At 32.9% G+C, this 23,831-nt stretch overlaps 1 protein-coding gene across 2 annotated transcripts in view; it reads right to left on the bottom strand.

Annotated features, from left to right (window-relative positions):
- LOC149566562 (uncharacterized) overlaps positions 1-23,000 on the bottom strand; it is a 35,411-nt gene extending 12,411 nt beyond the window's left edge. The window contains exons 1-2 of one of the 2 annotated variants that reach the window (XM_089817417.1): positions 22,843-23,000; positions 21,954-22,678 (exon numbers count right to left, since the gene is read on the bottom strand). In XM_089817417.1, the coding sequence (XP_089673543.1) occupies positions 22,056-22,538 (483 nt within the window). In that variant the 5' untranslated portion in view covers positions 22,539-22,678; positions 22,843-23,000 and the 3' untranslated portion in view covers positions 21,954-22,055. Of the gene's footprint in view, positions 1-21,953 lie in introns of those variants that run through there. The other variant, XM_089817418.1, reaches the window with a different exon arrangement.
- Between the last annotated feature and the right edge of the window lie 831 nt (positions 23,001-23,831).

Genomic DNA, 23,831 nt, shown 5'->3' with positions numbered 1-23,831 from the left:
TTTGACATCTCATACCAAAGACAATGATCAATGAATATCAATGTACCTCAAGTACAGATTCATTTGCAATATGCCCTTTTCAATATTGCACCAACAATTTGATCTTTAATATGCTTTGGTTGATGCATCACTAAACTTCATTTAGTGAGCTTGAGATAGGGGAATGACCCCTAGCTTACCTCTTAGATACAAAAATGCATCCTTAGGTAATGACTTAGTGAATATGTCTGCAATTTGTTTTTTTGTATTTACATATTCCAATTTGACTTCTTTATCTTGTATCAATTCTCTTAAGAAATGATATTTTATAGCAATGTGTTTTGTTTTGGTATGCATCACTAGATTCTTTGATATATTGATTACACTGGTGTTATCACAGTATATGACTACTAGATCCTTGATCTCTATCTTCATACCTACTAATAGTTGCCTGAAACCAAAAATATTAGAACAATTGACTGCTACTGCCAGATATTCTACCTCTGTTGTGGATTAAGAGATACAATTTTCTTTCTTTCTTGTTCAAGGCACTAGTCTTTTACCAAGAAAGAATGCTCTACCACTAGTGTTTTTTCTGTCATCAATATTTCCTACCCAATCAGCATCTGTGAATACTTTTGAGTCCAAATTGCCTCCTATTTTGTGCCATAAACCATATTCTTCAATACCTTTTAGATATCTTGTGATTCTTTTGATTGCCATCATGTGATTTTCTTTGGGATTTGCTGAGAATCTTGCCACCATTCTGATTGCTAATACAATAGCAGGCCTTGTATGCACTACATACTGTAATTTTTCAATCATTGATCTATATGTAGTCTGATCTACCTCTTTGGAATCGTCATTTTTGGAAAGTTTATGTCAAATAGACATAGGGGTTCCAACTAGTCTTGAATCCTCCATTCCAAATTTATTTAGTATCTCCTTGATATATTTAGATTGAGTAATGTAGATACCATCTTTCTTTTGTTGAATCTGCAATCCAACAAAGAATTTTATCTCTCCAAACATAGACATCTCAAATTTTTTACTTATTTCTTCCAAAAATGCCTTGCACAGGTCATCATTTTCTATAAATAAAGTATCATCAACAAATATTTTTGCCAACACAATCTTTTTGTCTGGTCCTTCTTTGATATACAGACTATTGTTATCATTTGTTCTTTGAAAAAAAATCTGTATCAAGTAGTTATGAAGTTTTTCATACCAAGCTCTAGGATCTTGCTTGAGACCATATAATGCCTTGTGTAATTTGTAGACCATGTCCATTTTGCTAGAATCTACAAAACCTCCAGGTTGTTCAATGTAGACTTCCTCATCAAGAATTCTATTTAAGAATGCATATTTTATATCCATTTGATAAACTTTAAATCCTCTATGTGTTGCATATGCTAGTAAAGTTTTAACACTTTCTAATCTTGCAATAGGAGAAAAAGTTTCCCCATAATCAATACCTTCTTCTTTAGAATAGCCTTTACATACTAACCATGCTTCATTTCTAGAAACTTTTCCATCTTCATTTAGCTTGTTTCTAAATACCCACTTTGTGTTAATTACATTTTTATCCATGGGTCTAGGAACAAGAGTCCAAGTTTTGTTATTCTCTATTTGTTCTATTTCTTCATTTATCACTTCAATCCAAGTTTCATTATCCAAAGCATCTTTAACATTTCTAGGTTCAAATTCAATAAGTAAACATGTACCTTTCAATTTGTTTCTTGTCATTGTTCTATCTAATTTGTCTCCAATGATCTAATTAGGTGCATGATGCCTTCTGACATATCTTGCTAACAAAGGTTCTTTAGATTTGGAGTGTGTTTCACTAATTTCACCATGAACTTCAGTATTAAGCTTAGGTCCCATTGTCTATGAGTTGGGTCCATCAAACTCGATTTGCTCTTGTAGTTGTTCAGTAGCCTTTGACTGTGACTCAGATCCTTCAAACTGTGACTCTGATTGCACTATCTACGACTCGCTAACTATTGATGATTTTGGGGACTTGGGAGGTAAATCCTCCTATCTACCAAATAGATTTGGTAGGGTATCAGGTTCATAGTAAAAAAATCTTCTGTAATCCTCATGGTCTTTATTGCTTTCTTCTTTACTCTTTTCTACAAACTCATCAATTCTCACATGTGCACTTTCTATGATTTTATGAGTAGACAAATTCAAACACTTGTATGCTTTGCTTCTATAGGAGTATCCTAGGAATATACCTCCATCATCTTTAACATCAAATTTACCTTTCCTAGATTACTTCAAGTGTAACATTTTCTACCAAATACTTTCAAGTAACTTACATTAGTTTTGTAGCCATACCATAGTTCATAAAGAATTTGATTTAAGTCTTTCTTCAATTGTACTTTGTTCAAGGGTTTAATTGCAATGCTGATAACTTCCTTCCAGTATTTGATTGCAATAGTCTTTTCTATCATTAGTGTTCTTGCACAATCCATGATGGATCCATTCCTTCTTTCAGCTATACCATTCTACTAAGGTGTACTAGGGGTTGATACTTGCCTTTTAATTCCCTTTTCAATGCAGAATTTATTGAATTCATTGGAGATGAATTCACCACATCTGTTTGATCTCAAAAAATTTAGCTTTTTTCCAGTTTCCTTTTCTACTCTTGTCATATACCACTTGAATTTTTGAAAATCTTTTGAATTTTCTTTTAGATACATTACAATCATCATTCTAGAATAGTCATCAATAAAAAAGAATGAAAAACTTATCTCCATTATAACTCTCTACTCCAATAGGTCCACATAAGATTGTATGCACAAGCTCTAAGACTTCTTTACAATGATAATTCTTGCTTTTGAAACTAGTCTTTCCCATCTTACCAATTTGACAATTTTTGCATAGACCCATATTAGGTTTCCTCAAGCTAGGAATACCTCTTACTCTTTTGTGTTTCCTTATCTTAACTAGGTTATCAAAGTTTACATGACATAATCTTTTGTGCCATAATTAGCTTTCTTATACTTGAGCAATAAAACATGAACTTTCACTAAGATCAAGATAGAATAGGTTACCTTTTGTTTGTTTGCTAGATCCAACTAGATTTCCTTTTCCATCCAAAAATTTGGCTTTCCCATTCATAAATTCCACCTTGAATCCATTGTTGTTCAACTATGCCACACTTAGTAGATTGCGCTTTAGTCCTTCAACCCAATAAGCATTATCACATATAATTTCATTGGTCAATGAAATATATCCTTTTCCTTTTATGCAACAAGGTTCATTGTTTCCAAATCTCACACTACCACTATCATAATATTCCATGCACTCAAACTTTGTTTTGTCTCCAGTCATATGATGTGAGTAGCCACTGTTAATAATTTATGTATCATTTTTGCTAACATGAGAGATAAGTGCCATCTTGTATCCTTCATCACCAAATTCATCTTTTATAACAATATATACCATTTCATCTTCACTATTATTAGAATCTTTAACCATAAAACACAATTTCTTACCTTTTTCTTTGTAGTCCTTGTAGTTTTTGAATTTCTTCTTGCTTTTGTACTTCTTTTTTTCATCTTTGTTTTCTCTATTTGGGCACTTAGCGGCAATGTGACCAACTTCTTCACAATAAAAATAAATTAGAGGAATCTTACCTTTATATTTTTCTTTGCCTTTGGAATATTTCCTTGCAAGTAGGGCTTCAACAACTTCAAGATCACTGTAAGAACTTTCTTCTTCTTCACTTCTTGATTGATTGGCCTTTGATTTCTTACTCCTTTTCTTGAGTGAGAGTTTGGCTTCAAATGCATACTCAAAACCTTTGGAGCTAGGAACATAGTTATCATAGTTATCCAACTCAAAAGCTGCCAATCTTCCAACTAGAACATCCAAAGTTATATTGCTATTTAGATCACATCTCATCTCTTGAATAGAAAACACTCTAATTTCATAGATAGGAAGAAGGGTTTTGAGTACCTTGCTTACACTTTTTTTTCATCAATGTCTCCTCCAGATATTTTGATTGCACTTACACTTGTTTTGATTCTCTCAACATATTTTGCAATATTTTCATCTTCTCTCATCTTCATTTGATCAAATTGACCTTTGAGACTTTCTGCTTTATCTCTTCTTATAGTGTCATCTCCTCCATAGATGTCTTTTAGTTTGATCCATATTTCATGAGCTATAGTACAATCTTTTACTTCATCAAATTCAACATAATTAAGAGCAGATGCAATATCAATCATTATGATGTGATGATTTTTCCTTTTAGCACTGTCTTCAATTGATAATGTTCCAATAAGAGTCTTGTATTCAGTATCAAGATACTTACAACCTGAATCACTAATAATTTCTAGATGTAACCTCATAAGTCCTTGCCATGCTACAAAGTTGTCTTGATTCAACTTGAGAATCTCTCTTTTGTAAGACATCTTGATCTTTAGCTTAGGTCCTTGAAACCTTCTCCACAAGCACCAAAATATCTGGTACCAATTGTTGGAAATATAAGAGGACTAACTGAGAGAGAAGGGATGAATCAGTTACTACAAAATAAATCCTAGATCCCTTAGATGTTAGTACAAAATAAATTTTGAAACTAAAATTTGTTGATGCTCAACAAACAAAGAAAAATGTTTTGATTAAGTAAAAACAAGTTTTAAGGACCCGAAACCTTATTACAAAAGGACAGTCTCAGAAAAGATAGAACATTTAGGAACAAAAACAAAACAAACCTCCAAAAAGAAACACAAGAGGTCACAGATAGAATTGCTGAAAAAAATAGGATAGAAACAACACTAGGAAAGCAAAAGGACAGCACATAAGATAGAAAAAAACCAGCTACGTGGCCTTAATTAGGTCCAGATCCTAATCAACTAGCATCTACATGTTTTATGCCATAGCCTTCACCTCATCCTTCTTGGCTATATCAGCAGTCTTTTTAGAATGGGCCCTAGTACGTTTGTTGGGACCTTGGCTATCAACCACCGGAGGAGAGTCCTAGCCTTTATCCATGTCCAGTTTCTTTGACAGGGTAGACACATTGTTAGCCATTTTCTTAATTAACTTCTCAAGGTTTCACATCTTGGCTTCCATCATAGTAACCTTCTCCTAATTCGCATTGAAGTCTTTGTCAATAGCCCTGTTCTTAGCCTCCAGTTACAGAATCTTTTGCATAAGATTTTTAACATCCTCAGTGTTGCCAACCACTTCCATGAGCCTGTCAATATGTTGGTCGAGGGTGTGCTCACCACGTGTAGTTTTACTAACTTGGTAAACATTAAAAATGCTCAACAAATACTTAACATAAAAATCTTAAGATGTTATTTATCTGTGATTATTATTACTTTAAATTAGTTGCAAACACATAAGAAAAATAACATGAACACATTTGACACCAAGATTTAACATAGAAACTCAATTTGAGTAAACCCACCAATTGCAACTAGTTATTGATTTTCACTCTTTTGAAGTGAGCCCTATAAGGAGCCAATCCTATTAAAGGCTACAAAACACACCGTTAGGCATGACCTTGTTAGAGGATTTAATCATCGTGTTAGGAGTGGCCTTGTTAGAGGTCTTTGGACAACTCAATAGAAATGTCACATTATTAGAGAATTTTAAAATAATTGTTAAGCCAACTCTGTTAAGAGATTTAGATCACTGCTACAATGGTTAGAGAGTAACAATGACATGACCTAATTTCAAATCCAACTAAATTACTGATTATAGATCTCAATTTTGGCTTGTATACATGATCCTTCTTGATCAAATGTATCTTTTCAGCTCCATAAGGATACTCTTCTTATCTTTCTGATTCACTTTCTCTTAGCATCATCAAATCTTCAATTATCTTCCATGCATTTACACTTTCTAAATCTCAACGTGACCTTATATTTATATCTTTCATATTTTCAAGTCGACTAGAATATAAATTAGAATAATTAATATTCATCTCCTTATTTGGCTAGAACCAAAATATAAATCAATTGAACTTGGTATGCCAAAACAAGAAAATCCTAGGTTGGCCAACCCAGCTTGGTAGACACTAACTCAAAAATGATTTTTCTGTGTTAACCAAGTGAACTTGATCAACACTGCATACTCGCAAAGTTCCTTTGGTAACTGAGTGAACTTAGTTAGGACTAGTTCCATTCAACATTTCCTTCATTAACTGAGTGAGCTTGGTTAACATTCAACTTGCGCAAACTTTCCTTTAGTGCCCAAGGGAACTTAGTAGATACTATCTTCTGAACTAGGAAAACTCTAGAATGCCTGATGGACAGAAAAAAATATCTTTAATTCTTGAGTGAGCTCAACATACACTGAAAGGTAATGATATGACATTTTGTGTAACATCACAGATAATATAGAATTAATCAATTATTTCAATAAGGATGACACCCACAAATCTTCACAATTACAACAATAAATTGTGCCTACTAAGGCTACAATATTTGATCACTTCTAATGATCTACCTTATAAGGAGTCTACCCTATTAAAGACTAAAATCATTGCTAGGTTCTACCTTGATTAAAATATTTTACATCACATTTAAGTGAGTACTCTATTAGGATAGTTACATAAGCCTATTAAAGCTACTTTGTTAAGATATTTAAGCCCTAAAACACCTATTGGAATGTTCAATACTTGATCATTCAATTAGAACTTCAATTCTTGATATCTGATCTCCTCTATGAAATATATTATCACCTTGTTGTGATTGATCTTCTTTTTCTCTGCTAAAAACTCTTCATAGCATTGTTCGGTCTCTACTAACTTAACACTCTAATTCACCTCCAAAACTTCACATGCAATCAAGCTCTTTGTTCATACATACTCACATGTAGTCACTCATATAAAACAAGGTCATAGAACCTCCTTAAATAGATGTTAGGGCAAAGCTTCTAGATGCAAATCAATGATCTAGATTCATTTCTTTTGTCACTTAGTCCTTGCATTTTTCTGATCGGTGAATTGCCTCAAACAGGGATTAATGATATTCCTTTGAATGCATAATCACCTCCTTGATTATATCAATCTTTAAAACACTCTTCCATCTTGATAAAAAATTTTACATAAAATTTAGTGTCATTCCTAACAAATATGTAAAACTATGTTACTCAACACTTACACCATATTGACACTTGACACAAATTATTTCATCATGTTGTCCCTCAACCTTAACTATTCTCAGTATGAACTAAATTACTCAACCTCTGTATCACTCAATGTCAACTACTATTAATGACAAAATTGATAATCACTAGATGAATCGTCCAACATTAGCTCACTCGGTAATAACTATTGCTAGACACATAACTTGGAATATATACAAGTCTTCAATACTTGGCTTGAACTTTATAGGATGACTCAATCGCAGTGATGACCAAATAATCATGCCTTGTAAATGACTAAGTGATGTTTGACACTAATAAAGAACATGGCTCAGGGATCAACAACCCCCACCATTGACATTAATGGAAAAGACACTTTGTCATGATCAAAACTTTTCATTACAAATCTGAAACACAAGTACTCCCCCTTAGAATATAATCCATACCTTAACTCGGTATATGCTATAAATGTTCTAACTCTACACTTGGTATATACATGCAAAATTGTACAGCTTCAAAATTTGCAAACTCAATCATCCTTCATCCTTATTCATTATCTATCAATGTCCTCCTATATTAACTTCATATACATTTCTCCCTTGTTTTTGTCACTCATGTCTGTTGGGGTGGGGAAGTCAAACCAAATTTATCAAAAAATAGTTTGTGAATTTACAAAATATTGCTCAAAGTGGTCTCCTAGTTAGTCCTGATGGATTCAATAGCCTAAATCTCTATTTCAAATTTTGCTGCAAGGTCCATCATAGTATCAACAAATGATAGAATTGGATCAACTTGGACTAACTCCTTTACAATCTTCAAACAAAACTGCATAACCTCAAGGTGAGGTGTCATCATGGTTTAAATTGAAATCAACTTTGCCCCTATTATGCGATGCTCAATAGTCAATTTTTTAAGCCTTGCCTGATCAAAATTTACCTTAGATAAGTGCACATCACTTGAACTAGTGTCCATGGTTAGTGCATTTTCACTATATTGCAATCAACTTCTAAATTATAAATTCCCTCTCTAATATCCTTTGTATAAGTTGAGATATCAAAAAATTTTCTAAACATGATATGTACATTATGGGAAACTTAATCCAAATTAGTCACAAGTTTAGACAACTCAACCTTCCTTACAATAATTTCTACTGCTACCTTCTCCATCACTTTCTTTTCAAACTTCTTTTTTGACCATTGCATTAACTTCTCATTTGCATAAACATTAGGGCCAGTTATCTTCTCTACAATTTGAAATAATTGAGCTATAATAAGTGCTTGTTCATTAAGATTTTTCACATCAAATATTTCTATAAAATACCCTTAATCTCATGAAGTACCTATTTATGTTGGTGTTCTTTAGTCAACTCTTCTTTTCTTGTCTTCCTTGCCAATAAATATTGCTAATTTTTCATTTTCTCATAAGTTAAGTTATTAGTGTCCTAATTAGGAATCACACTAACTTCATCTAATGTCATTGGCTTCCTAGGTGACTTCACCTTCTTCTTTTGAATCCTCTTCCTTTTAGAATCAAGAGTGCTAGTGCTTAATAATGATACATAGACTTTGAGTTTGGAGTTCTAGACTTGTCTTTGAATGAGTTCAACACCCTCAGGCTCTTCTGCTAGTTGTTGCTCCTTGGTCACTTGGAGTTCATTAGTTGAACTTGGCTAAATTGTCTCCTTAGTCTCCTCAATCTTAGGTCCTGAGACATTTGGAATTTTTCTACTAGTAGTAGATTTCTCTACTTGTAAATTTTGGATCTCTTGCTCCTTATTCTCATCTTGATCTCCCTTGCTAGAAACATATGTCTGATCTCTCCCTTCATTTGTCGACACACTCTATTTCTTGGCAATAACAACACCTTTTGCCTCTTTTTCCATTTGCACATTAGAATCAATAGTAACTATGGATGTATTGATTATACTAACTATTACCTATTGAGATTTTTTCTTCTCACCAATCTTAGGATACTCTTTGATTTGCATAAGCACTGGATTGGTTTCCATCAATACTTCTTTTATTAACTTAGGAGATTGCTCCTTTTTCTCTTGCTCGGTCAACCCAGTCTTCTCTGACTCTTGTTTAGTAGGAGTCACATCTGGCACAGTACTCTATGGTAACTACCTCTATTGGCTTCTCTCTTTTTTGTGTCATCTTATGTATTGTCTTAACTAACTTCTTGACATCATCATAGATGTCTTCTTTGTTGTCCAACTCTACTTCTCCTGCATCGTTCTCTTCCTTCTCCTCATCTATAGGCATAAGACAAAAAAAATTCTTCCATATTGTCTTAATATCTTGTACCAATTCTTCAATTTTATTTTTCAAAATCTTATATGCCTTTCTTTTTGGTACAATTGTTTTAGCATATTATTCATAGCCATTGACATGTGTTGTTTTCCTAAATTAGGTATCACTTGGGCTAATGTAACCTCTCCCATTTTTTTCTTCATGATCAATTCCCATTTCCACTTAGCATCTATCTTACTGTAGAATTCTTCAGGTAAACCCTGGTCTAATTTAATTGGAGTATACTTGAAATTTACCATCATGAAAATAACATCCTATTCTACCCTTTCTTTGTCAATCTTGTTTAAGGTTTCATATTTTATATATTTGAATCCTACTAAACCTACTGAACTTCTCAAGTTTTCACGTATCTTATCAATATCTTGAGGCTCTTTTCTTGGAACAATATGGAATTGACTTCAGTCATTAGACTCAATATGTTTTGCCTCATCCTGAACATCATTGGGTTTTACTATCAACTTTCTCTTTGGCTTCTTTTCTTGGCTTTGCTCGGCCCATGTTGTATTAGATGTCCTCTTCTTAGGACTTTTTCCTTTAACTAGCCTTCTGATCTTCACAACTCCTTTCTTTAATGGCTCCATAGCTAGAGCACTTGCTACCTTGAATCTTTGTCTAGTGACCCTTTGAGGTGTGGTTGTGGGCTTGGTAGCCACCTTCTTCAAGCTTCTCTTTACCTTTGGTTTCCTTGGGCTTGACAACTACCTATTCTTTTCCTTTACCTGTATGAGCTTCTTCATCATCACCATCATCTCCTTCTTTACTGTTGAGGTCTTCTCCTTTACCTTCAGTTATCTGTAGTGGTGCATGAACAAATTTACTTTCTAGGTCTTGAATCACTTTCTTCCTTTTCCTATCCATTTTACAAACCTTGTTTTGCATCATCATTTTAATCTTTGATGTCTCATATGTGTCGAAGGGTTAGACATTCTTGTCTATCTCTTCAGCTAACAATGTTGTAATAGTAGCTGAAACTTCATCAATATTTACTGTGTAATGTAGAGATCTTAACCATGCCACTCTAGGCATTACAACCTAAACATATGTGTAATTAGTATCAACAAGAAAACACATGTGATCATAATATTGATCAACAAATGAATTAGGGATTCTAAACCTATTCCTCATCTTTTGTTTGAAATATTTAAAATGACCATCCATTATGGTCTCAAAATTATCTCCAATCAGATTGATAAACTCATTTATCTGCTTGATCACTTCCTTCTTTCTATCTCATACTACATCTCCAACAGTAGGAAATGAATTTTTTACATAGAAGAATATACATACAATGAGTGAATTGAACTTACATGATGTATTCTTTGCCTTCCTTATTGCTCTTAGGTTCTCTGCAAGTTGAATCAAGTACAGCTCAACATGATCATAAATATGATATTTCTTTACAAGTTTGTATCCCATATCAATAACTACACATAGCACACTATTCAGTCAACTTGGCTGATTAAACTTGTGTGCAATGACTCAAACAACAAACTCAATTACTAGATCTTCAATGGTATTGACCGACATGCCTCTATCATTCCATTTTGCCTTCTTGATTCTCTCAATTACATCCCTACCTTGACAATGAATATTGTTTACTGTATCTAGAACATGGTATCTAGTCACGTGATGTATGATTGACTTTGTGATTCAAATTGATTCGTTCTCTAACCACAATTTCATGTCATGTATATAACTTAACGTGATCTTTATCCATTCTACCTTAAATACCTTTGGAAACTCTAGGGAAAGCATTAACCCTTTCTTATCCACAACTTTATGCTCATCTCTCAATCTTCCATTATCACGTAGCTTATCATAAACACTTCTTAGCTTGAAATCACCAATCTCTCTGATTTTTCACATGTAACACAACCTAACATTATGCACCATGATTACCCTTGGTGGAATCATAGACAATGCCCCTAAAGAATTTCATGTTAACTCAATATCTGGGTATGCCTTGAACTTTGGTAGAGGACATGCCTCATTTTTGACAATCTATGCATTGTTATCCTTTAATTCCTCCTTGCTAGCAAACAAAAATGATGCCATCTTTATAATCTAGGGTTTTAAAATCAAGAAAATTCACAACTCAACTCAAATACACCTTTGCACAACTTACTTGCTAAGCTGACACAACACACTTGAATCTCTTTGGAAATTTACACAAATTTTCTCTTTAATTGCTTGAATTCTTAGCTCTACAAATTCTCAAAAACCTAGTGAGTTTAAATGAGCTTCAAAATCATTATTTAGGTTCAAAAGGTTGAATTGTGTCTTCATTAATGCTCCATACATTTATTAGGTGCATACTGAGTGCATAACAACTATCTCAGCTTACTCAATGAAACTTGACAAACACACACATCCTTCATTTATCTTTGCTCATTCAATATTATAACTTAGTTCATACTGACATTCAATATCAACACTCAATATGTACTAAATTTTCAACTTGGTACCACAATCCATCTTGGCTTAAACATTAAATTTTATCCTCATGCATCTATCATTATGCTGATTTGGACTTTCATGCATATAGTATTATGAACTAGTGTATGATTTATCAAATTTAGACATAAATCCATACATACCTTATTTCTTTGTTTGAGGTGGGGAAATCATCTAATTTATTGGATTAAGTGATTACAACTTTTCCATTTTCACTATTGCCTCCATCTAACTTCTTCCTTCATGTTTGATTCATTTCATTCCTTTCATTCCTTACTCATTTAGCATCAACCTTTGCCTTTCCATTGTTCTCATCAACACTAGGTGATGATGCTTGGTTCATACAGTCCTTGCTTAGGTGACTGACCTTCTGACAATTAAAACATACTAGTCCAAAAATTTTCCAATTTCTAGATCTTCCTCTAAGATGCATCATAGCACAATTTGTTGCAATATGTCCATACTTTCCACAATATTGCCAATCTACCCAAGTATTATAATCCCAATTTATGGTATTACCTTGTTTAGTTTCTTTGCCTTGACCTTTAACTATCCAATTATTCTTTTCTTTAGATTTGAAATCTTGTGCCTTATGACCATACTTCTGACATGTATAACAATAACCTTTGAATCTAGAAGTAGTTGGTGTTTTATTGCCTTTTGATCTACATTCATGTTCTTGATGAGCTTGTTTGTTGCGAGTGAAACAATGGCCATTAAATTTGGGTTACAAATTTGACTTACTAGTTTTGCTCCTACAAAAAATTTCTCTATGGTATGGTTTTCCATAGTGATAGCATGCAGGCTTCTTTTTCTTTGATTTTCCATTCACATTCCTTTGTTCTCCTTGCATGACACCTAGTAGAAACTTGACATAGTCTAGTCCAAATGTGTCATGAGGTCTCCTTAGTGCATTCATCTGTTGATTAAGAAATCTCATAGCCTCTTTAGGTATGTTCAAATTCTCAGTAAATTCCTTTTAATCTTTCAAATCATTAAACAATTTGTCATTCTCAAATTTTAGTTTGCAATCTCTAGCTTCTTTCTTACAATCTCATGATTTGCACTTACCAATTGATTAACCATGTCAAACTGATTGTGGGTTAGCTTTTGTACTTCCTTGATCCTTTCATCAAGCCTTGTAACCAATTCACTCTTGTCTTCATCAACCATTACTTTGTCATCTTTAACCTTTTTCTTTTGTTCATTCAATTCACATAGCCTTTCTACTTGAATTTCATGTTCTCTTTTCAATGCCTCGACTTCCTCTCCAACAAATCTACTATTGTTGCATCAAATTCATTGGAACTTCTTTCATCAAATAGTTCTTCAATAGTCTCTTCTTTGTATTGGGTGTTATTTTTTTGTATTGCCATCTCTTTCCTTCTCTTTAAGGTTTGCCTTAATGTCTCCTTTGCATTCTTGACTTGTTCATATACAAACTTAACATCAATCTTCTGATTCTTAATAACCTTTCCTAGTTAGTAGGCTTCCATCTTCAAGATCTTTGACTCTCAAGTGGTTAGACGTTTTCCAAGAGAACACTGCCTCTATACCAATTTTTGGAAATCTAATAGGGAAAGTGTGATACTGAGAAGGGGGGGGGTTGACAATGAATCAGGGTGTATAAATATTTTCACACTTCAAACATTAAAGCTACTCTATTAAGAGATTTAAACCCTCAAAAACCTATTAGAATGTTCAATACTCAATCCTATGTTTAACACTTCAATGCTTGATATCATATCTCTTCTATGAAATATATTATCACCTTACTGTGAGTGATCCTCTCTATCTTTTCCCAAAACTCTTCACTACTCTACTTAGTCTCTATTGACTTAACACTCTAGTTCACCTCCAAAACTTTGCATGCAATCAAGCTCTTCATTCATACATATTCACACATGCTCACTCATATGAACCAGGTCATAAACACTCCTTAAATAGATGTTAGGGTGAACTTTTAGATCTAAATCAAGATCTAGATTCATGTCTTTTTCCATTTACCCTTGCATTTTTTTGATTGGTGGATTGCCTCACATTGGGATTAATGATCTTCCTTTGAATGCGTAATCATGTCCTTGATTACCTTGTCTATCTTCAAAACATGCTTCTAGCTTGATAAGAATAGTTTACATAAGATTTAGTGTCATTCCAAATAAATATGTAAAACTATGTTACTCAACCCTTACACCATACCAATGCTCAACACAAACTTTTTCATCATGTTATCCCTCAACCTTAATTGTTTTCAACTTGAAATGAACAACTTGACCTCTGTATCACTCAACGCCAATTACTATATCTCAAAAAACTCGAAAATCACTAGAGTACTTATCCAACATTAGCTCGATCGATAGTAACTACTGTTTGACACATAACTTAGATTATATACAAGTCTCCAATACTTGGCTCAACTTATATAGGATGATGCAGTCGTAGTAATGACCAAATAATCTTTCCTTGTGACTTATTAAGTGTTTGACACTAATAGACAACATGACATAGGGATCAATAGTAATTGTAAATTTAACACTTCCTTCTCTCTTCCTATAGTAATCAATACAAAAAAATTTTGTCTCCCAAATTCTCTTGTAAGCTTCCACATATGTTTTCCTTTTCGATGGTATATATTCAGGTTTCACCTTTGTTAGTGCATCGTAAATGATTTGCTTGAGTTGGGTAACTCTAGTTCACCTTTTTTTCCAAATAATAGGCTCTAATTCTTTTGGAAACTAATTACTCACCACTGCAAGTGTCCTATTGTAAGTAATCATACTATTTAGTACACAACTTATAACACCGTTATGATTCTTCTCACTCATAAGTGAATATCTATATTTAATATTTTTATAGTTTCCATTATGAATTATATCATTTATTATGTCCTCAATTTAAAATGGATGGGTTGGATTACTACCTATTTTAACAGGTCTTTTTGTTCTTGACAATTATTTACCTGTAAATGGATTTGATCTCTTGTGGATAGGTGAGTGTTTCTTCTTTACTTCACCTTTAGTTCTCTTTTTCCTAGCCATATCTTCTTCACTTGTCTCAGGTTTAAGAAAGGATGACTCTCTTCTCGAGTCAATTTTTATCTCTTCATCTACTTCTCTCCTTGGACTTGTTGTCTCTTTACCAGTAACCTTCATCTTTTTGCTTGAATTGATTTGAAGTTTGGTCTCACCTTTCCTTTTGCTTGCCTTCCTTGCTTATTTTTTGGTTTTGTCTTTGTCTTTCTCTAGAGACCATACTCCTCCTCATTGTCCTAGCTCTATGCATTGGAAGCATGGGGTCAACATGCATTGACAATAATATCTCAATAACGGGTCTAGCCTCTTGCTATACCAGTTCATACTAGAATATTGCAGAATATCGTAAGCTAGTGTATTGTTGGCTTCATAATCTATATCATTCAAGTATTTGTCCAGACTATAACACATAACTCATTTTTATACTCCTCTACAAGAGTAAAATTTATCCTTTCTCTTCTCTACATAATGCCTTTAAATATATTGAAATATATTTTGAACAAATCATCTTTATTGTCTCCTACCACCATGTATATTCTGCATAGGCATGTCCCTTAACTAGTTGACAGAACCTTGTTGAGGATATTCTCGCTTAAGATATACATACCACAATGGCTACATATTTTAATGGTTGTACTTTGTAGTTTTTTGGGATCTTTGTCAGGTTCATTAACAATTGTTCATAGAACCATCCACTTAGGTGAAGTGGGGCATTGCTATGGATAATTTGGTATGCTCCATATGATACACTACTCTACTTGCTAGAATAATAGATTCGGTATGCAATTACCATGGAAAAAATCCTCATCTCAAGGCCGGTTATATCATCAATGGCTAACGACCATCCTTCCTTCCTTGCTCTGGTCATTCTGGAAACTTCATCAAGGGTGGTCTTTCTTGTATTTAGCTTCGCTCCAATGCATTGAACCCTATTATCCTTTAGATGACTTGCTTCATGGCTCTGTAAGGTTTTTCAAGCCAATTGTATTCATTACATATTCTTCTTAGTAAAAGTCTCATCCAATCTTCTTGAAAGAAGTCATGAATGTCTATTGCATGATACAATGTGGTTTTCAGTATGTGTTCCCTTTCCTTCAATATTTTTTTCTTGATGGATGTATAGAATACTTCAAAAATCTCGTTTACTCCTATCTCCACAAATTTTTTCTTTAAGTGCATTCTCACATCTTCAATGAGTAGCACGTTTGCAGGTAGTGAGGGCAATGCTACTGTTTGGTTCCTTATGTCTCTCCTTAGTGAGGTAACCACATACTTTGGCTCATAAAAATCCTTATTGCTAACCATATCAATCTTTTGAGTACTTTGTGCATTGATGCCTTTTGTAATTTCATGAGACTTCTTTTCTCTTCTTACTTCTGACTCTACACCTTTAGGTTAGGGATTTCTTTGAGGGTAGAATGGCGCACAATTGCTTAGCTTTTTTTTTTTTTTGCAATTTTTATACAACTAAAGAAGTTGAGTTTACGAAGCAGTTAAAGGTACCTTGTTAACCTATTTATACCTTTTAACAAAAACTCGTTAGGTTAACATTAACATACAATGGTAAACAAATAGCTTACCTATGGATCTATTCGCAACTAATGCCAATGACCTATAAAGCAACGGTCATAATTCTTACATACTCTTCTCTTGTCACAGGTTATTTGTGCTTCACTAGTGTGTCTTTTTACCAATTTTGAACAAGGGACTGGTGTATGGTACTTACTTTCACATAAAACCCCTTCTAAGCATGGATTATCTTGTTTTTCCTTAGAAGTATCACCCTCAATAGGTGAGCTTCCAACTTCTTTAGACTTGCTTGCATCACCATTGTCGAACTTCTTTGCCCATATTTTGTTAAAGTCTCTTCTAACTTCCTCTTTGTCCATGATATTATTCTTTCTCTTGTCACCTAAGTTTTTCACTTGGACTCTTCTTCTTGATCAATAGTCTCTAGAAAGATAACCTATCTTCCCATAATAGTAATAGGTCATGCCTATCCCTCTCCAAGATCTTGAGTAGTTTCTTTGACTGGTACTTAATTTCCAATATTCTGCCATAGGTCCTCGGTTCTCACATATTGAACCTACTAGTGAAATGAACTCATTGTTCCAGTTGGCACTAGAAGTTTTTGAAACTACAGGATCGACCTTTCTCTTTATCTATAGACCTCAGCCTTATGCATGTACTTGTTACAAAATTAACAATACCCATCAAATATTTTCTCATTTGGATGAAGTATGCACTCTTGAGAAGAGTGACTATACCGATGACATGTGTTGCAGTACCCATAGAGGGTATTCTATAATGTGGATGTAAACTTTCTATGCCAACATAAATTTGAAGTGAGAATTAGTTTACCACAACAATGACAAGTTGGTTCCTAAGGCTTCTTAACTTTAGATGATATTTTCCCTTGTCCTTGCTAGGTCTAGTTCTTGCTTCTGGATGGCTCACATACTTCAGTCTTGCTATCGGCTTCATAGCCAAGACCAATTGTGGTATTGATCTTCCTCTAAGCCTTGAGTTTCTCATTTATCTTCTCAAAACCTTTTAACTTCTTATTTCTTCATTGGTGCTCAATCATCTTTAAAATATGTTCATTCTTTTATCTGACATTTTCTCTAACTACTCTCTTGGCTTATAGTTCTTCCCTTAATGTGTTTTCAACTTTCTCTAGTGATTGTGCAGTGTCACCTTTCTCTTTTTATGCTTGGCTTAGTTTCTTTGATGCTTCTCCCAATTCTTTTTGCAACTTTGTGACATACTTTCTTAACTTCTCATTTTCAGTCACGAGGTCAGAGATTGTTTCCTTTGATCCATTCATGTCACTATGATCTTCCATTTATTCAATGATCTCATGGATCTCACTAATTTTTTTTATGAGTTTCTTTCTCTTTGCCAATGATTCTCTCAACTTCTCCTTTGGGTCATCAATAGTGTCAAGACATTCCTCATATTACTCTTTTATACTTCATGGATGTTACTTGATCTTCCCTCAAGCTGTCATACTTATTGTTGCTAGGGTGTAATATTTGATACCAATTGTCATCCCCAACCGGGTGGGGGGGTGTCATTGTTGACTTTAAACTTTTCTTCAATTATATTGGCATGCATGGAAGATTAGTGGATAAAGGTTCAATGTGCTTCAATGATATAAATTATAGTGGCCAAATATCTAATAATCTATAAAATAAAAGATAATTTAGAGATTCATCTGGTCATGTATTAGCACTTAAATCTTCTTCTTTACCTATATGTACTAACAATTATGTAGAGGCTTTTTCTTTATATCATGTGGTTACTCTGGCTAAGAGCTTAAATGTATCTCACCTTCATATTGAAGGGGATTTTTCCATATTGATTAAAGCATGCATTTCTAGAAAGTGCGATAATTGGCATGTCTGTTATATTCTTCATCAAGTTTGGTCAATTATTGACTCATTTGATAGTATTAAGATCTCACATGTTTACCTTGAGGGGAATTTTGGCAAATGCATTGGCTAATCTAGGTAGTGATATGATTTCAATTAATTCTCTTGACTCCTCATTTGATATACATCAATTTGACATTATTCAGTCAATCATTCAAAATCAAATAGTTAAGTGACTTGCTTTTCTTTTATGTGATTACATTATTATACGTGTCCCACTATGTATGCATCTCTGATCCTCTCTTGGTTATTTAGTGAAGTTATTTCCACTCTCGATTTTGATAAGTTCGATGAGTTTTTCCATTTATATTGGAGTTGTATATATAATGATATACATGAATTTGTGTCATCATATTTGAGTATTTCCTTTGGACATTCATGGCATCCCCATTTCTGCTCACAACACTCCTTTTTCTTCTGTTGTTGATCCCCATCATGATTCTCTTCCTATCATGGCATCAGAACTTTCTCTTCTTTTGGGGTTGTGCTCATCTTTCATGGAAGAATAAATTTTTGGATGCTAACATGTTTTTATGGAGATTCTTTCTTTTTTGCAGGTTTCCCATACATACATTGGCTTCTACTTTCTCTCTATCTTCTATCTATGCCTTTTGGGCTTATTCTGCTACATGTACATGTGTTATTTTGTAAAACACATTTTTTGGTTTGGGTATATATCATTGTATTAATTTCATTTTTTTAAAATGCAATTTGGGATGGGTTATATATTTACTGAGCAATGTCCAAAGTTTTTCTTACTGGTTCTTTTCTTTAGGAACCCTTTTGAACCAGTTTGTAAATATATATTATTTTAATAAAACATATAAAATGGATATATCACCTTTCGGAAAAAAAAAATTAATATAAGTAAATTATATCCTATTAAAATAAAATATTCAATCCAATACAATATTGCCTATTACTACCAATTTTGTTTGTCACTTAAAATCTATATCCTTTTCAAATTAATCAAATACCTCTTGCCTAGTGGCATATAGATTCGAGAAGATGCTTGAAATAAAATATAGAATTGTAGTATATGTAAAGAAACATCAAAATAAACCCAACCTCTAAAGAAAATGCCAAGTTATAATTGTATTATTATTTTAAAGTTTTTATGTAGTGCAATTTACCAATATAGTAATTAGGCTATAGAGCACACAACCCCATCCCCTTAAATGATTTTCTTCATAGGTATTAAATTGTCTTTGAGATTGTTGTGTTTATAACACTACTTACATACCACTACATTTAGATTAGGTGCAATTTGTATGCCAAAATGCTAAAAATAACAAAAATCTAGGATTGAAGATGAAATCACTTTTGTTTGTTCAAAACATGAAGATCATAATTAAATGTGAAATGATTAACCATGTATAAGGATGCCACCTTTATGTTTGAAGGCTTCACATTTAGTTTGTGCTTAAAAATATAGAGACATGAAAATAACAATTAAAGATGACATTATTAATGAATCTTAGCTCCTAATAACTTTGCTTCTACCATTTTCTAAAGTTTCCTTATCTAAGTGGACGATTTTCACCAAAAGTCATCTAGCCACCTCAAGCTTCATTTCTAAGTGTTAGGAGATCATTATTGCACATTATCACTGAGTCTTTTGGGAAAAATCATAAAAAAGGGTTATGTTTCAGTCTTGTCTTTAGACAACCAGAATTTCATATTATGGCAAAAAGGTATGTTCCTCATGTTTAACTCACAAAATCTCCATACCCTTATTGAATTAAAGATGACATTATTAATGAATCTCAGCTCCTACTAACTTTGCTTCTACCCATTTTTAAAGTTTCCAAAGTTATATATATATATATATATATATATATATATATATATATATATATAGAGTAGATGGAAACTTAAAAAAATGGTAGAAGCAAAGTTATTAGGAGCTAAGATTCATTAATAATGTCATCTTTAATTCAATAAGAGTATGGAGATTTTGTGAGTTACTATATATATATATATATATGATTTCACAACCATATATGTGCAAGGCATGTAAAAGGTGGCACAATTCTTGATATTCACCTGTTAAGTGATGCAATTTTTTTTACATGTGAAATGAGCATATGTAGAAATGGACGAATCATCTAAGAAAATATGCCATAACATTGGTAAGTAGTATTTTGGAAATGTCTCTGTTTTGCATGTAATCTTGTGTTATTCTTTTGTCTATTCAAGTTTAGTAAGCCATCCATTTGGATTACCATTTGGGATACTTGTATTGTGCTATGAACCAATTATTTTTAACTTTAATATATGATCTCAAGTGCTCTTTGAGATGGGTTCCCATTTCTTTTGAGTCCTCAAACATATTGCCTATTTGAGAAAGGCAATTACTTGGGGAATAAAGTAGTCAAATCCATGAGAATGTTGCACAACTTCGAGGTGAGGAAACTCTGTAATTGGACAAAAGTTGTTGGTTATTGAAGGGGTTGATTGATGTGATGCTCAAAATAGAGAAGTGTATGATGCACTGTCTCCAAACTTCTACAACTGGTGAAGATGGATAATATGGTATTGAATATGTTTGGATGATATGTTATTGAATTTATCTTTGATAAATATTGAGTTATTTTGAATTTGAAGTATAAAGTAGCCTTTTTCAAGATGTTAAAAAATATAGATTTTATAAAAAATTAAATACAAGTATACTTCTCAAATATCATACAACATATATTTCTATTAGTGTACATTGCACCTTGTTGGTGCAAGTGCTAGTATTATAATCTATTAACAACATAGATAAATAAAACAAAATGTTGATAGTGACGATTTATTCAAAGCATGATCAATACTTAATTAGTTTCATAAAAATGAAAAAGGAACACTTTATGCTCATACCATTTGACAATTGACAAATAAATAACAAATATTTTAAAATTTTAGAAATAAAGTAATACAACTTTCTTAAATCTCACAATTCTATACTTATTATAAAATATAATTTATAAAAAATCCTAATCATGATTCATATTACTCAAAGAAACTTTACATCTAATAATATAATATGGTAATGTTTTTTTTGAAGTGCTATTATTCTTATCCAAAATATAACTTTTTTAAGTCTAGTAGGTAAACTATAAATGAGAATCGTATTCCAAAACGAAAGTAGTGGATTAGTAAGAATAAGTCTAATTCTAAGAGTTTAGTAGCCAACCATGGATATAAAGTTCATACAAGTATTTATCCAACTAAGCTTTGAAGCGTGGAGTCAACTTGGACACTATCAACGTAAAAGTGGAGTTTTGAATCAAGATATATCAATGAGAAGTCATCTTGAACAATGTTAATGTGGAATTAGAATCTATTAAAATAACAGCTCAATGATAAGTGAATTTGAACATTATCAACATCAATATAGATAAACTCAGGAACAATCACTAATACTCATAGATTAAAATATAATTACAAAATTAATATTATCTATATATAAAAATTAAAATGTATAGATATTGACATTTTTGTTATATAATACTGAGAAACATAAGTCTAAATTATAAGCTTTCATCTATGAACTAAGCATTTTTGTCTTTAATAGTTGTCTATTCTAATATTCTACAAAAAACCATACATCAAAATTACGTCACCTTCCAACTAAACTATCACAAATAGTAGAGTTCAAGCCATCAAAATCATTCAAAAATTAAACCTAGCCCAATCATAAATGTAAAGAATTTAATCCTTTGAGATAGTACAACAGCTCTCAATCAATATACTCATATCCACATATTTAGATTGCTTGAGACAAAAGGGCACTCTTTTTCATTCACTTGAAGACAAGGGCAAGAGATTACCTCAAAGTGACGCATAAGGTCCTGGGATTGATTGAATACTCCTGTCAACATACAATGATAATAAACCACGTGGATACATATTGTTGAAGCATCGTTTCTCTTCAGCCATCCTTTGCCCTTTTCTTTTCCTTTCTCCACCTGAAAAGCCACACGAAAAGAATTTCGAAATTTGGCAGGCTTTTCATGACAAGCAGCAAAGATTTCAAAAGATGAGATTTTTATGGCCGGAAAGGAAGAACGTAGGCAGGCCACAACTAGGCCTAAAGCAAAATAATTTAAAAATTTGAGTGCACAGTAAAAGAATGACGATCCAATTATGTCTGCCGCCATAACAGCAAACAGAAGCACCTTTCCATTCGTATGCGTCGGTGACCAATACAAATCCAACTGAGAAGACTCCGCCATTTCAAACAACACGCTTCTCCGTAAAGGAATTTGACAGCCATGCCCGGATCCCTGCCGTTGAAACCCTAAAAACCCTAAGAATCTTAGAGACCCTAGAAACCCTAAAAATCTTAGAAACACCTAGCCGCACGCAATGGTCCCTGCGATGTGACAGAAAATGAGAATCAATCTTGTATTTTTCAGCGCCTGATCGCTGGCGTTGAAACCCGAGGGACCCTAGAAACCCTAGCCGCACGCAATCGCCTACTTTTTAATGTGAAACGACAGAAAATAGAATCAATCTGGAGAAGAAAAAGGCGCTCACCCCCCACATGTCCATGCAAATGACGTATCTGCTGAATTCAGAGTGTCAGATCAGAGTACAGAGAAAAAGAAAACGAAAAGAGGGATTCTAAATCCTGAAAAGGGCGTATGACGAAAGCCAGTCCTTACAGTCGCTCGCCTTTATATTTTTTTGTCAATTTCTCGGGAGACCATTTTATTGCAAAATATAATAGGAAAAAATATTTATATGTTGAAAAAATGATGCGGTCGCGTAATTCGCGGGTTAAGTATTTTCTCTTCTCTCTTTTTCACGAGGAGATTTTTTTTTAATGTTTTTCGAGGGAGCTTTTTCAACCACAAGGCCGTAATTTTTACGTCACGTTCCCCACTTACTCACGTTAGTCATGTTTTTTCCCAAAACAACTTTAACCCCTCTAAAGTTTATTTAAAGGTTTTCATATTTTCATATTTTCCCACTCCTCTAAAGTTTATTTAGAGTTTTTTTTTGTTGAATTTTCTCACTCACATGATTATTGTCAAAGAAAGTCACCTTTACAAAAAGTTTAATCTTGATAAAAATAAACTTTTTGGGCAGGCCACACTTTTTACATTACCACTTTGAGGAATGGAATAGTGAAAGAGAATAGAAGCAAACAATTACTGTCAAACAACAATGAGTCGAAATACAATATTTTGAGACTTGGTTTGAATAATTATTTAATAGTCAATTGTACATCTTTACTCTAGGTATATATTTACAAGGTAAACTAAAATTTTATGTGGATTAAATAATGAAATGTATATAATTAGATTAATCAAATGAAATATATTGAATTAAATAAATTAATGATATTGTGGAAGTAATTGAGTTTTAGAATTAGATGTTGAGTTGTGACATTAATTGATATAGATGTGAGTATTTTATTGTAAAATAATTTTAGATTTTTTTGTTGTAGATGTTGAAACATGGTTTTGATATTAAAAAATTAATAAAAGTTAGGGTGTTGTCCTTATTATAACTAGTTCAAA

This window comes from Cupressus sempervirens, chromosome 3 (assembly GCF_028749045.1).
Source record: "Cupressus sempervirens isolate cs-2001-9-10 chromosome 3, ASM2874904v1, whole genome shotgun sequence".
NCBI lineage: Eukaryota > Viridiplantae > Streptophyta > Pinopsida > Cupressales > Cupressaceae > Cupressus > Cupressus sempervirens.
Note: the sequence above shows the minus strand (reverse complement) of the source record. Positions and strands in the feature narration are given on the sequence as shown.